At 42.9% G+C, this 12,500-nt stretch overlaps 1 protein-coding gene and 1 pseudogene across 6 annotated transcripts; both read left to right on the top strand.

Moving 5' to 3' along the window:
* The first annotated feature begins 899 nt into the window (after positions 1–899).
* On the top strand, positions 900–5,021 carry LOC118472166 (uncharacterized). 6 transcript variants are annotated; one of them, XM_035959889.1, is made up of 3 exons: positions 901–1,839; positions 1,931–2,049; positions 4,859–5,011. In XM_035959889.1, exons 1-2 carry the CDS (start codon positions 1,048–1,050, stop codon positions 2,000–2,002), a joined length of 864 nt encoding a protein of 287 aa, XP_035815782.1. In that variant the 5' UTR covers positions 901–1,047; the 3' UTR covers positions 2,003–2,049; positions 4,859–5,011. The 6 variants fall into 6 exon arrangements, with proteins under 6 accessions (XP_035815785.1, XP_035815781.1, XP_035815784.1 ...); XM_035959890.1 differs by having other exon boundaries at positions 4,870–4,909; XM_035959892.1 differs by lacking the exon at positions 1,931–2,049 and having other exon boundaries at positions 900–1,758; positions 4,870–5,011.
* A 3,885-nt stretch (positions 5,022–8,906) lies between these two features.
* LOC118472165 (uncharacterized) overlaps positions 8,907–12,500 on the top strand; it is a 5,293-nt pseudogene continuing 1,699 nt past the window's right edge.

Genomic DNA, 12,500 nt, shown 5'->3' with positions numbered 1-12,500 from the left:
GCTGCTACCCGTCCCACGGGAAGCCGTTCTCGATACACGTTGCCTTCGTCGAGCTCATCCCCCGGGGTGTGGCTCGTCGGCTCGAGAGCGCCCGCGGCGTTTGCCTCGTGCCGCCGTCGGCCTATGGCCGGTGTGACACCCCAGGTGTCTAATTCGCATTATGTCGGGAAATTTATCCTAATCTCGGACGCTCAGTGAAAAATTCTATTTCTTGACCGCGTTTATATCCATTTATCAAGTTACTTGTGAAGGTTTCACCAATTTCTGATTTTGTTCGAATCTCTAGAACGGCCAAATTTGGAGCTTGATAAAACTTTTGTCTTTCAGCACGAATGCGAACTCGATAATCATTCTCAATTTATCAAACTCGTCTAAAGTTCATTTAATCAAACGCTCAACAGCTGCTAGTCGAGCTGTGTCTGACTCCGATTTCTCGGTGTTCGATCTATGTCCAAAAGTTAATCTGCCTTCGTACTCTCAAATGGAATGCTCAATATGTCGTCCTCTAATCAATATTATCCGACTCGGCTAAATATCTCATGTCCGAACCGAACTCAAAACCCCGTATCGACAGCAATTTTAAGTTACCAAGATTCGCCTTCCCTGACTAAAAATCCAAAGCCGATCAAATCTCAGGATGATTTATTTTCGAATCACGCGTAGGGAATTATTTCCAAGCAAATTTAAATCAAACTCTCGGATGAATTAATTGCTCAATCGTTCGTTCGCCGAAATCTATTTCGCTCTGTTCTACGTACAAACAAATTCCACGGGAACATTTTATTCCGTAAAATAATTTAGCGTGGCCCGGTTTAGTGTTTGGGCCAGCCCAACCCAGCCCATTTGGCCCACTAAAACCCTAGCCCTCACATGGCTATAAATAGAAGTGACTCCCCTTGCCAATTTGGAAAATTGCATCTACCCCCCTAGCCGCCACAACATTTCTCCCTCTCCTCCTTCCAGCCAAGGCACGCATCCTCCCTGCCTTCTTCCTCCCTGGCTTCCACGGCAGCAAGCAGCAAGCAGGGAGCCGAGCTCCAAGCTCCCATGCCGTCGAGCTCGGGTTCTTCTCCCATGGCGTCCTTCCCTCCTCCCCTTCTTCCTCCAGCAAGCAGCGCCCTTCCTCCCTCCCTTGCTGTCCATGGCGAGCAGCAAACATCCACCATGGCGCTCGACGCCTCTCCCCTTCAAGCGTGGCTGCAGCAGGGAGCTGTCTTCTCCAGCGCGCAGGAACGGCAGGGCCGCCCAGCTCTCCTTCCCCATCCCCATGGCGCGACGCATCTGCTCCCTGTCCTCCACTCCATGGGCGCGAGCTCCACTTTCCATGGATGGCGCCCAGAAAATTTTCCAGCTCCTCCCACGGTGCCCTTCTTCCCCACGAGCCAGGAGCAGCCGCTCCCATTTTCCTTGCAGCGCCCTGTTCTTTTTCGTCCAGCCGGCTCCCCTTTTTCACATGGCCGAACACAGCTCCCTGTCCATGGATGCAGCAGCAGCTCGCCCTGGCCCGACGCCTCTGCTCGGCCAGCAGCCTTCGCGCCCCTATTCCCCTGCTCGTTCTCCCTTACGCAGCAGCAGCCGTACCTTCCCTGCAGCGCCCCTCTCCATTTTTCCCCTCTGCTCCCTGTGCGGCGAGCTCATGTGCTCACAGCACCTCTCCCTGCCTTCTCTCTGTCCCCAGCGACCAGCAGCAAGGACAACCCCCTTCCCTCGCTCCTTTCGGATGTGCGCGAGGTGTTCGACACAATGCCTGCGAGGAAGGTATGTTGTCACAGCACCATCGACGCTCGTCGGGTATTTGTTGTTTTTGCGCAGCCCCAAACATCGTCGTCGTTCACCCTGGTGAGACCGCGACGCTCCTTGTTCGATTCCGCCGACAATATTTTCCTATGATTAATTATGTATGTGTGCTGCTTTGTTTTGTTTTGTGGAGGAGAGAAACCCCGTGTTTTGCGTAGAGAAGGCAAGCCGCTCGACGCTCGTTGATGTTTGTAGCGATGCATAAATCGGAATCACCGTCGTTCTTGCAAACGCCGATTGGGTTTGTTTATGGTGAGCCGATGCATGTCGCTCTTGATTGACTTGATTAATAAATTATATAGATGTGGTTGAAATGTTTTGGCGGTAGGTCGTAATATGGCCGTGCTCATGATTTCGAGTTAGAGATTGGTGGTCGTCGATTCGTATAAATTGGTCGATGTGGTGCGTGTTTAAAAATTGTATTGGTATGGATTGAAGTTTGTGGCGAAGGAAAATGAAGTAGAAAAGAACTCCGGTGTTTTTATATTTTGATAGGAAAATATATGATGTCTTGTCTGATGCGAAGACTAAGTTTAAATAAATAAATGCGGATCATGGTTTAGGGAATGCATCGGTAGATGTTTATGTGAAGAGGGTATTGGTTTTATGCATGGGATCCGTGATTGTGATAGTCGATGCGAATGAGGAGTATGAGCAATCCGGTTGGAGTCACTTGCGCGGTTGATGCGTTGTGCGTATTTTGGGGACCCGTAGGTGCGTGGGTGAGCCGAGGTTATTTTGTTGTTGGATTGGATAGATATGTGGCTGCAATAGTTCCTTGGTGTGTCGTAGGGATTGGTCTCGAATGTGTTAATGAATTGCTAACATGCTTCATCGTAGATTAATGTGTTAGTGCGGCAAAAATTTGGTAAATCCTAAAGCATGCTTGGTGTCTTCCGCACTCGGCTAGTGAGTCAGTCTAGGATAATTATATTTACGTATTCATCGTTGGTGTAGGTTAAATTAGGTGAAAACGTAAATTACGTGACATATATTTAGTGTTTGGAAGATGAGATAGATTAATTTAGAAAATGTGTTATCAAACATGTGTGCTGAAGTGCATTGTAGTAGTGATGGCGTTAACTTGAACAAAGAGTCTCAAGTGCATGCTGTGCTATGGTTATAATTGAGATAGTAAATTATAAAGGTTGCGCAATATGAGGTTCGATCGATGTAGTTAATATTGATTGAACTGTAGAGAGGTGGTGACATGCCGAAGTAGTCATCGCTTCCTTTGCGGTTAAGTCAAGGTCGTGTGTGATGATGCTATGTACGTGGTGAATGCATTTGTTAAATGTATGTGATAATTTTAGTGCACTAAATGACTTGAGTAAAATTTGTAAGCCTACTTGCTAGTCCTCATGTAATAAATTTAACTCTAAGAAATGGTAAAGTGCTAGAATGATTAAAGTCTCTAGAATACGGCAATTCTTGAATTACATAGAAGCTGAAATCTATTGATTGCTGTTTTGGGCTGCACGCATTGTTTTTGTTGTGCTGTTTGTTTGATAAACCAAATCATGTTTTCTGTAGAAAAGTCATATATAAAAGTTGTAGATAACATGATTATCTTGCTTGTACTAAAATTTGACAGCCATAAACCTGATCGTTTAGGAGTTGTGCTTTTCACAAGCCCAGCATTTGAATCTGTCGAATTTCTGAATAGATTTTAGAAATTGCAATGGTTGCTTAAGTTAATGTTGAAATCAATGATTGGTGGTCACAAGAAAGTTGTAGATAACTTTATTATCTTGCTGGTGTTAAAATTTGACAGTTATAGGTCTGATAGTTTAGGAATTATGCTTTTTACAAATTCAGTAACTGAATCTGTTCAAATTCTGTACAGATTTCAGAAACTGTATTGTTTGTTCAATTTAATGTTGCAATCTGTTCATGGTCGTTATAAGAAAGTTGTAGATGCTTTTCTTATCTTGCTTGTGTTAAAATTTCATAACCACAGGCCTGATAGTTTAAGAGTTATGAATTTTACAAACTGCTTGCTGTGTTCTGTCCACCGTCAGAACAGATTTCGAAAACTGTGCTGTTTGAGTTAGTTAAACATTGAATCACTTCTTAGTGATTATAAAAGTTATGTGGTACTTTTCCCAAGCTTTTCAAAAAGTCTTGGATCACTATTTGTGGTGGTCTGAAGATTAAGTTACATGTGTTTGAAGTGTGAAGACTGAATCTGTCCAGTTTTGGACAGCACAGCCTTCATAGTATATTTTACCCTTGATACATTCTAAACCAACCAGGGATGTTTATAAATAATTTGTAGAACATTTAATTAGATTTCTAGAAAGTCTAGGATCACTTTGTTTGGATGTCTGAATCTTTTGTTGTGAATTTTTGAAGCTGCAAGTCTGAATCTGTCCAAATCTGGACAGAGCTGCTGTGTTTGCACAATTCGACATTGCTAAGTGTTTAATCAGGTTGTGATGATAATACCAAAGTTGTAGAGCACTTTTTAAGCTTTCCATAAAGTCCTAGTTTGATATTTTTGGACTAACAATTGAAGAGTTATGATTAAAACAAGCAACTGCTGTATTGCTGTCCAAAAAATCTGCTAGTGCTAATTTGATTGTTAGTTCACCCGTTTGGCTAAAAATGTTGGTTAGCACTTAAATAAATGTAGACTTGCCATGACTAAGCTTAATAATGCACGTGTGTCATGTTTTGTATGTTTCTTGCTCTAGTTGATTATGATATAGGAGTTCCGTAGTTAGTGATGCCTATGTCGTATTCAAGCTTACGTTGTCTTGGTTGGACTTGTGTGGTCGGTGATGCTTTTACGCGATTAATAGAAGAACAAATGAACGATTAAGGTGAACGTAGTAAATGCGTGTACTTGTGATGTTGTGGTCATGTTGAGTAAATAAATAAAATGTTGTCATCTTTTTAATGGTGTTAATGTTGAACGCCAACGACGTGTAGATAACTAAAGCTAACATGTAGTTATCTACGGTGTCTTCCACTTTAATGTTTAGTTCGGCACTGTGTCTTGGTATATCTTGTGCTATTTTTGTGCTACTTTCATTATATTCATACATATGCATCTTAGACCTCATATAGGACCGAGAGATGATGATCGAGCCAGTGATGTGGTGCCAACCACAAGATGCCGTGGTGGACGACCTGAAGAATGGACTTAACTAGTGGATGCTCGCCAAGCGAGTACCTCCCCAACAAACACTGTCTAAGTGTTAAATTAAAGGCAAGCCCCAGTTTTATGCATAACCTGTTATTTATGCTATTTTACTTCACTTAATGATTGTAGGATTGGTTGTGCACTTAGGTGTAGGAATTGTTTGAAACCCTAGTTGCATGATCTCAGGAATCCTTTTGAAATGAATACTAGTATGACAGGTCGAGTAGTTGCTTTATTTAATTAGGATCTCGGTAGAAGACGAGTGATTTTTCTAGCACTCGCGCGAGGTCAGGCCATTGATTGTACCCACTTTCATATCGTACTGATGTTGGTTGTGGACAATAATCCATGGGGATTGGTTGTCCACGGGATGAAAATTTGAATAAGGATTAAGGTGTGGTACCGTGAGTCAAACGTTTGAACGTACTAAACACATACCGAGAAATATGGTAAATCGGTAAGCCTAGTACCTGAGTCAACCTGCCCGCAGACTTTACCCCTCACGCGACCTGAGACGTGGTCTCCCATTCCGGTTATGGTGGGTACAAGTGCGGTCACTGCACGACGGCAGTCGGGGTCAGTGAGGCATTGTACGCCAAGGCGGTGAGCCCTGATCTGTTGCCAGGGAATCGATGGGGACGGTTGATGTGTGTGGGACGGAGTGCCTCGCCACATCGTGTGTTTAGGTTTACCTTGCAAGGTTTAAAAACTCGATTCGAATCGTCTGCTTCTCGCAGCTAATGAGACTGCTTGATCCATGCTGCTACATTGAGTAATAAGTGGAAATGTGGTGACTGGCAAAAGATGTTGGTTGATAAAAATGTTTTATATCATGTATGACTAGCTAGGTACACATCTAGTTAAAAAGGAGCATACTAAAACTTGAAAAGCTAAAATATGATTTTAGACTCAGCTAGTGCTTTTGGCAAACCAAACCCCTCAGCCAAACAGCTGCATGTCTAGAGGTAGAGGAGTAGACTCCTCACACCGGGTAAGTCTAGCTGAGTATTAGTATACTCAGCCTTGCTTGTGGCACAATTTTTGCAGGTACTCCTTAGGATGATTGGTTGATGGTGTGACTTGGCCTTCATCCCCGCCACCGGGATAAATGGTCGAGTGGGTTATTGCTTCCGCAGGAGAGGACCAGGAGGAGTAGCGTGGCCAGGCTTCGCCATGTTACTCGGTTCTTCTCCGTTAGTTATTCCGCTGCAATAAAATTTATGGTTATTATTTCTAAAACTCCGATAATGTAATCACTATTGATACTTATTAAATTTGTGGTATTATTCTTTATTGTATTTCTCTGTGCCTCACCTTCGAGTGAGCTAGTGGTATTCGATCCTGGTTAAGTGGCTTTATCGGACTAGATCCGAGGGACTGACGGGTTATTCCTATTTAAGTGTGGTCTAGCCTCTAAGGCGGGACTTAGGCACTTAAGTTAGAATAATTCGGGCGGTTCCGCCACAGCTGGTATCGGAGCGAATACCATTACAGAGAAGTCAATAAGTCATAAATACCAACCTTTTCTAAAGTAAAACTTGCTTAGAAACCAAAGTTAGATAGATATCAGGACGATAAGTTAGACCTAGGACGTGAAGCCTTAGGAAATAGATGGGTAGCTAGGTGGCTATTTATATAGGCCATAAAGGCTACTACTACTATTAGGAAGGATGCTGTAGAAGCATCCGAAAAATTAGTTAGGTCTGAGAAGACGACTAGAATGAGCATGCATCATGATTGCCGCATTATAATTGTCTCTTGTGCATAAACATGCTTCTCTCACCTTTATTCCAATAATAATAAAAAAATTGTGAATAATGTGATGTGTTGCCACCTTGTGAACTATAAGAATGCCTTACCCCGTGTTAGATGGTTATGTCTTGTTATGTTGTGTTATGTGTTTCTCTTGTCTGGCTATCTAGGTGGTAGGGTAATTGTTCAACCCTTGTTGCAAAAAAAAGTGTTGTTTGTTCTGCTCATGAAAAAGACCCCCGTCCAAACAACCTTGAGTTTAGCAAGTGAAACCTCCAAAAAAATCATGCTTGTGTTGGTATTTTCTTGCCCTTGTGTGTTTTACACTTGAAATTGCACCTGCACAACTTATAGACACCCACAGCTTGACCGCTAGACCAACCCAAGTCTCCCTGTGCACTTGTTGTGTCAAAAAAATGTTGTTTGGTGTCTAGTTGCGCAAACCCTATCAAGGCCATGTTTCTTTCCATAAACCCTTGCCCCTAAAACTTCATAACATTCCTGTTGATCATCCAGCTGATCTTGTTGCCTACCTCTCCTTTCACCTGGATCTGGTAATCCTTTTTCTTATGAATCATGTTTGCTTTATCATCCGAATCTCGGGATCCCCTATTGATTCTGCCCCGTTATCTGGTTATCTACTATAACCTGTTCTCAAGTATCGGATGTTGATCTTGCCTAAATCTCTCATTTCTGGTCATTCTCATACCCCCTTCTCTGAGGATCATGACGCTTGTTTTATCAACTTATCTCTAAACGACATATCCATGTGGACTAATGAATGTTGCTGTTATCTTTGGATCTCTCATGTCTCTAAAAGCTTATCAATCTTGATCTCATGGTTGGTTCCTCCTCATATTAAATATCATATCAATCTCTGACCTGATAATCTCTGTATTAATCATAAAATAATTCTCGGAGTTGAAGAAAGTTCTTATGTGATGCTCTTTTGCCAGCAATCTCTGCTTCAACTCTGATCACATTCTTATTTTCTGGGCCATACTCTCATGGGCTCCATCTATTTATGTCACGTGGATTTATCGTTGGTTGCGTCTGGTAATGGTGTTATGACTAAACGACTGATGGTGCCGCGACGAGACCGAGAGCCTACTATGGTGCACACATGGTTGAGCTGCTCGGTACGCGCTGGTATCGCAGTTAATAGTCGTGTCCATTACGAGACTATACTGATGTGCTATCTTTTGTGGATATTCTCTCAAAGTGATCGCTGCATTTTGTCTCAACATGCCGCGATATTCTATCCAAATCTATCTTCCGTATCTTGTCAGATCCCATCTCCTGAATTTGCATCCATCTCCAGCCTGGAAGTTACATGCTTCTCCACCCTTGAATATCCTCATTCGAATCTCGGGACGAGATTCTTTTTAAGGGGGGAAGGCTGTGACACCCCAGGTGTCTAATTCGCATTATGTCGGGAAATTTATACTAATCTCGGACGCTCAGTGAAAAATTCTATTTCTCGACCGCGTTTATATCCATTTATCAAGTTACTTGTGAAGGTTTCACCAATTTCTGATTTTGTTCGAATCTCTAGAACGGCCAAATTTGGAGCCTGATAAAACTTTTGTCTTTCAGCACGAATGCGAACTCGATAATCATTCTCAATTTATCAAACTCGTCTAAAGCTCATTTAATCAAACGCTCAACAGCTGCTAGTCGAGCTGTGTCTGACTCCGATTTCTCGGTGTTCGATCTATGTCCAAAAGTTAATCTGCCTTCGTACTCTCAAATGGAATGCTCAATATGTCGTCCTCTAATCAATTTTATCCGACTCGGCTAAATATCTCATGTCCGAACCGAACTCAAAACCCCGTATCGACAGCAATTTTAAGTTACCAAGATTCGCCTTCCCTGACTAAAAATCCAAAGCCGATCAAATCTCAGGATGATTTATTTTCGAATCACGCGTAGGGAATTATTTCCGAGCAAATTTAAATCAAACTCTCGGCCGAATTAATTGCTCAATCGTTCGTTCGCCGAAATCTATTTCGCTCTGTTCTACGTACAAACAAATTCCACGGGAACATTTTATTCCGTAAAATAATTTAGCGTGGCCCGGTTTAGTGTTTGGGCCAGCCCAACCCAGCCCATTTGGCCCACTAAAAACCCTAGCCCTCACATGGCTATAAATAGAAGTGCCTCCCCTTGCCAATTTGGAAAATTGCATCTACCCCCCTAGTCGCCACAACATTTCTCCCTCTCCTCCTTCCAGCCAAGGCACGCATCCTCCCTGCCTTCTTCCTCCCTGGCTTCCACGGCAGCAAGCAGCAAGCAGGGAGCCGAGCTCCAAGCTCCCATGCCGTCGAGCTCGGGTTCTTCTCCCATGGCGTCCTTCCCTCCTTCCCTTCTTCCTCCAGCAAGCAGCGCCCTTCCTCCCTCCCTTGCTGTCCATGGCGAGCAGCAAACATCCACCATGGCGCTCGACGCCTCTCCCCTTCAAGCGTAGCTGCAGCAGGGAGCTGTCTTCTCCAGCGCGCAGGAACGGCAGGGCCGCCCAGCTCTCCTTCCCCATCCCCATGGCACGACGCATCTGCTCCCTGTCCTCCACTCCATGGGCGCGAGCTCCACTTTCCATGGATGGCGCCCAGAAAATTTTCCAGCTCCTCCCACGGCGCCCTTCTTCCCCAAGAGCCAGGAGCAGCCGCTCCCATTTTCCTTGCAGCGCCCTGTTCTTTTTCGTCCAGCCGGCTCCCCTTTTTCACATGGCCGAACACAGCTCCCTGTCCATGGATGCAGCAGCAGCTCGCCCTGGCCCGACGCCTCTGCTCGGCCAGCAGCCTTCGCGCCCCTATTCCCCTGCTCGTTCTCCCTTACGCAGCAGCAGCCGTACCTTCCCTGCAGCGCCCCTCTCCATTTTTCCCCTCTGCTCCCTGTGCGGCGAGCTCATGTGCTCACAGCACCTCTCCCTGCCTTCTCTTTGTCCCCAGCGACCAGCAGCAAGGACAACCCCCTTCCCTCGCTCCTTTCGGATGTGCGCGAGGTGTTCGACACAATGCCTGCGAGGAAGGTATGTTGTCACAGCACCATCGACGCTCGTCGGGTATTTGTTGTTTTTGCGCAGCCCCAAACATCGTCGTCGTTCACCCTGGTGAGACCGCGACGCTCCTTGTTCGATTCCGCCGACAATATTTTCCTATGATTAATTATGTATGTGTGCTGCTTTGTTTTGTTTTGTGGAGGAGAGAAACCCCGTGTTTTGCGTAGAGAAGGCAAGCCGCTCGACGCTCGTTGATGTTTGTAGCGATGCACAAATCGGAATCACCGTCGTTCTTGCAAACGCCGATTGGGTTTGTTTATGGTGAGCCGATGCATGTCGCTCTTGATTGACTTGATTAATAAATTATATAGATGTGGTTGAAATGTTTTGGCGGTAGGTTGTAATATGGTCGTGCTCATGATTTCGAGTTAGAGATTGGTGGTCGTCGATTCGTATAAATTGGTCGATGTGGTGCGTGTTTAAAAATTGTATTGGTATGGATTGAAGTTTGTGGCGAAGGAAAATGAAGTAGAAAAGAACTCCGGTGTTTTTATATTTTGATAGGAAAATATATGATGTCTTGTCTGATGCGAAGACTAAGTTTAAATAAATAAATGCGGATCATGGTTTAGGGAATGCATCGGTAGATGTTTATGTGAAGAGGGTATTGGTTTTATGCATGGGATCGGTGATTGTGATAGTCGATGCGAATGAGGAGTATGAGCAATCCGGTTGGAGTCACTTGCGCGGTTGATGCGTTGTGCATATTTTGGGGACCCGTAGGTGCGTGGGTGAGCCGAGGTTATTTTGTTGTTGGATTGGATAGATATGTGGCTGCAATAGTTCCTTGGTGTGTCGTAGGGATTGGTCTCGAATGTGTTAATGAATTGCTAACATGCTTCATCGTAGATTAATGTGTTAGTGCGGCAAAAATTTGGTAAATCCTAAAGCATGCTTGGTGTCTTCCGCACTCGGCTAGTGAGTCAGTCTAGGATAATTATATTTACGTATTCATCGTTGGTGTAGGTTAAATTAGGTGAAAAACGTAAATTACGTGACATATATTTAGTGTTTGGAAGATGAGATAGATTAATTTAGAAAATGTGTTATCAAACATGTGTGCCGAAGTGCATTGTAGTAGTGATGGCGTTAACTTGAACAAAGAGTCTCAAGTGCATGCTGTGCTATGGTTATAATTGAGATAGTAAATTATAAAGGTTGCGCAATATGAGGTTCGATCGATGTAGTTAATATTGATTGAACTGTAGAGAGGTGGTGACATGCCGAAGTAGTCATCGCTTCCTTTGCGGTTAAGTCAAGGTCGTGTGTGATGATGCTATGTACGTGGTGAATGCATTTGTTAAATGTATGTGATAATTTTAGTGCACTAAATGACTTGAGTAAAATTTGTAAGCCTACTTGCTAGTCCTCATGTAATAAATTTAACTCTAAGAAATGGTAAAGTGCTAGAATGATTAAAGTCTCTAGAATACGGCAATTCTTGAATTACATAGAAGCTGAAATCTATTGATTGCTGTTTTGGGCTGCACGCATTGTTTTTGTTGTGCTGTTTGTTTGATAAACCAAATCATGTTTTCTGTAGAAAAATCATATATAAAAGTTGTAGATAACATGATTATCTTGCTTGTACTAAAATTTGACAGCCGTAAACCTGATCGTTTAGGAGTTGTGCTTTTCACAAGCCCAGCATTTGAATCTGTCGAATTTCTGAACAGATTTTAGAAATTGCAATGGTTGCTTAAGTTAATGTTGAAATCAATGATTGGTGGTCACAAGAAAGTTGTAGATAACTTTATTATCTTGCTGGTGTTAAAATTTGACAGTTATAGGTCCGATAGTTTAGGAATTATGCTTTTTACAAATTCAGTAACTGAATCTGTTCAAATTCTGTACAGATTTCAGAAACTGTATTGTTTGTTCAATTTAATGTTGCAATCTGTTCATGGTCGTTATAAGAAAGTTGTAGATGCTTTTCTTATCTTGCTTGTGTTAAAATTTCATAACCACAGGCCTGATAGTTTAAGAGTTATGACTTTTACAAACTGCTTGCTGTGTTCTGTCCACCGTCAGAACAGATTTCGAAAACTGTACTGTTTGAGTTAGTTAAACATTGAATCACTTCTTAGTGATTATAAAAGTTATGTGGTACTTTTCCCAAGCTTTCCAAAAAGTCTTGGATCACTATTTGTGGTGGTCTGAAGATTAAGTTACATGTGTTTGAAGTGTGAAGACTGAATCTGTCCAGTTTTGGACAGCACAGCCTTCATAGTATATTTTACCCTTGATACATACTAAACCAACCAGGGATGTTTATAAATAATTTGTAGAACATTTAATTAGATTTCTAGAAAGTCTAGGATCACTTTGTTTGGATGTCTGAATCTTTTGTTGTGAATTTTTGAAGCTGCAAGTCTGAATCTGTCCAAATCTGGACAGAGCTGCTGTGTTTGCACAATTCGACCTTGCTAAGTGTTTAATCAGGTTGTGATGACAATACCAAAGTTGTAGAGCACTTTTTAAGCTTTCCAGAAAGTCCTAGTTTGATATTTTTGGACTAACAATTGAAGAGTTATGATTAAAACAAGCAACTGCTGTATTGCTGTCCAAAAAATCTGCTAGTGCTCATTTGATTGTTAGTTCACCCGTTTGGCTAAAAATGTTGGTTAGCACTTAAATAAATGTAGACTTGCCATGACTAAGCTTAATAATGCACGTGTGTCATGTTTTGTATGTTTCTTGCTCTAGTTGATTATGATATAGGAGTTCCGTAGTTAGTGATGCCTA

Source organism: Zea mays, chromosome 6 (genome assembly GCF_902167145.1).
Source record: "Zea mays cultivar B73 chromosome 6, Zm-B73-REFERENCE-NAM-5.0, whole genome shotgun sequence".
Lineage (NCBI taxonomy): Eukaryota > Viridiplantae > Streptophyta > Magnoliopsida > Poales > Poaceae > Zea > Zea mays.
This window is presented reverse-complemented; position numbering and strand designations above follow the sequence as displayed.

Excerpts from the sequence above, each read along its gene's own strand:
- LOC118472166 (XM_035959888.1), top strand. The coding sequence starts at position 1,048 with ATGCCGTCGAGCTCGGGTTCTTCTCCCATGGCGTCCTTCCCTCCTCCC. Across the intron at positions 1,840-4,869 it reads CATCGTCGTCGTTCACCCTG|GACCGAGAGATGATGATCGA; the intron begins GTGAGACCGCGA and ends GACCTCATATAG.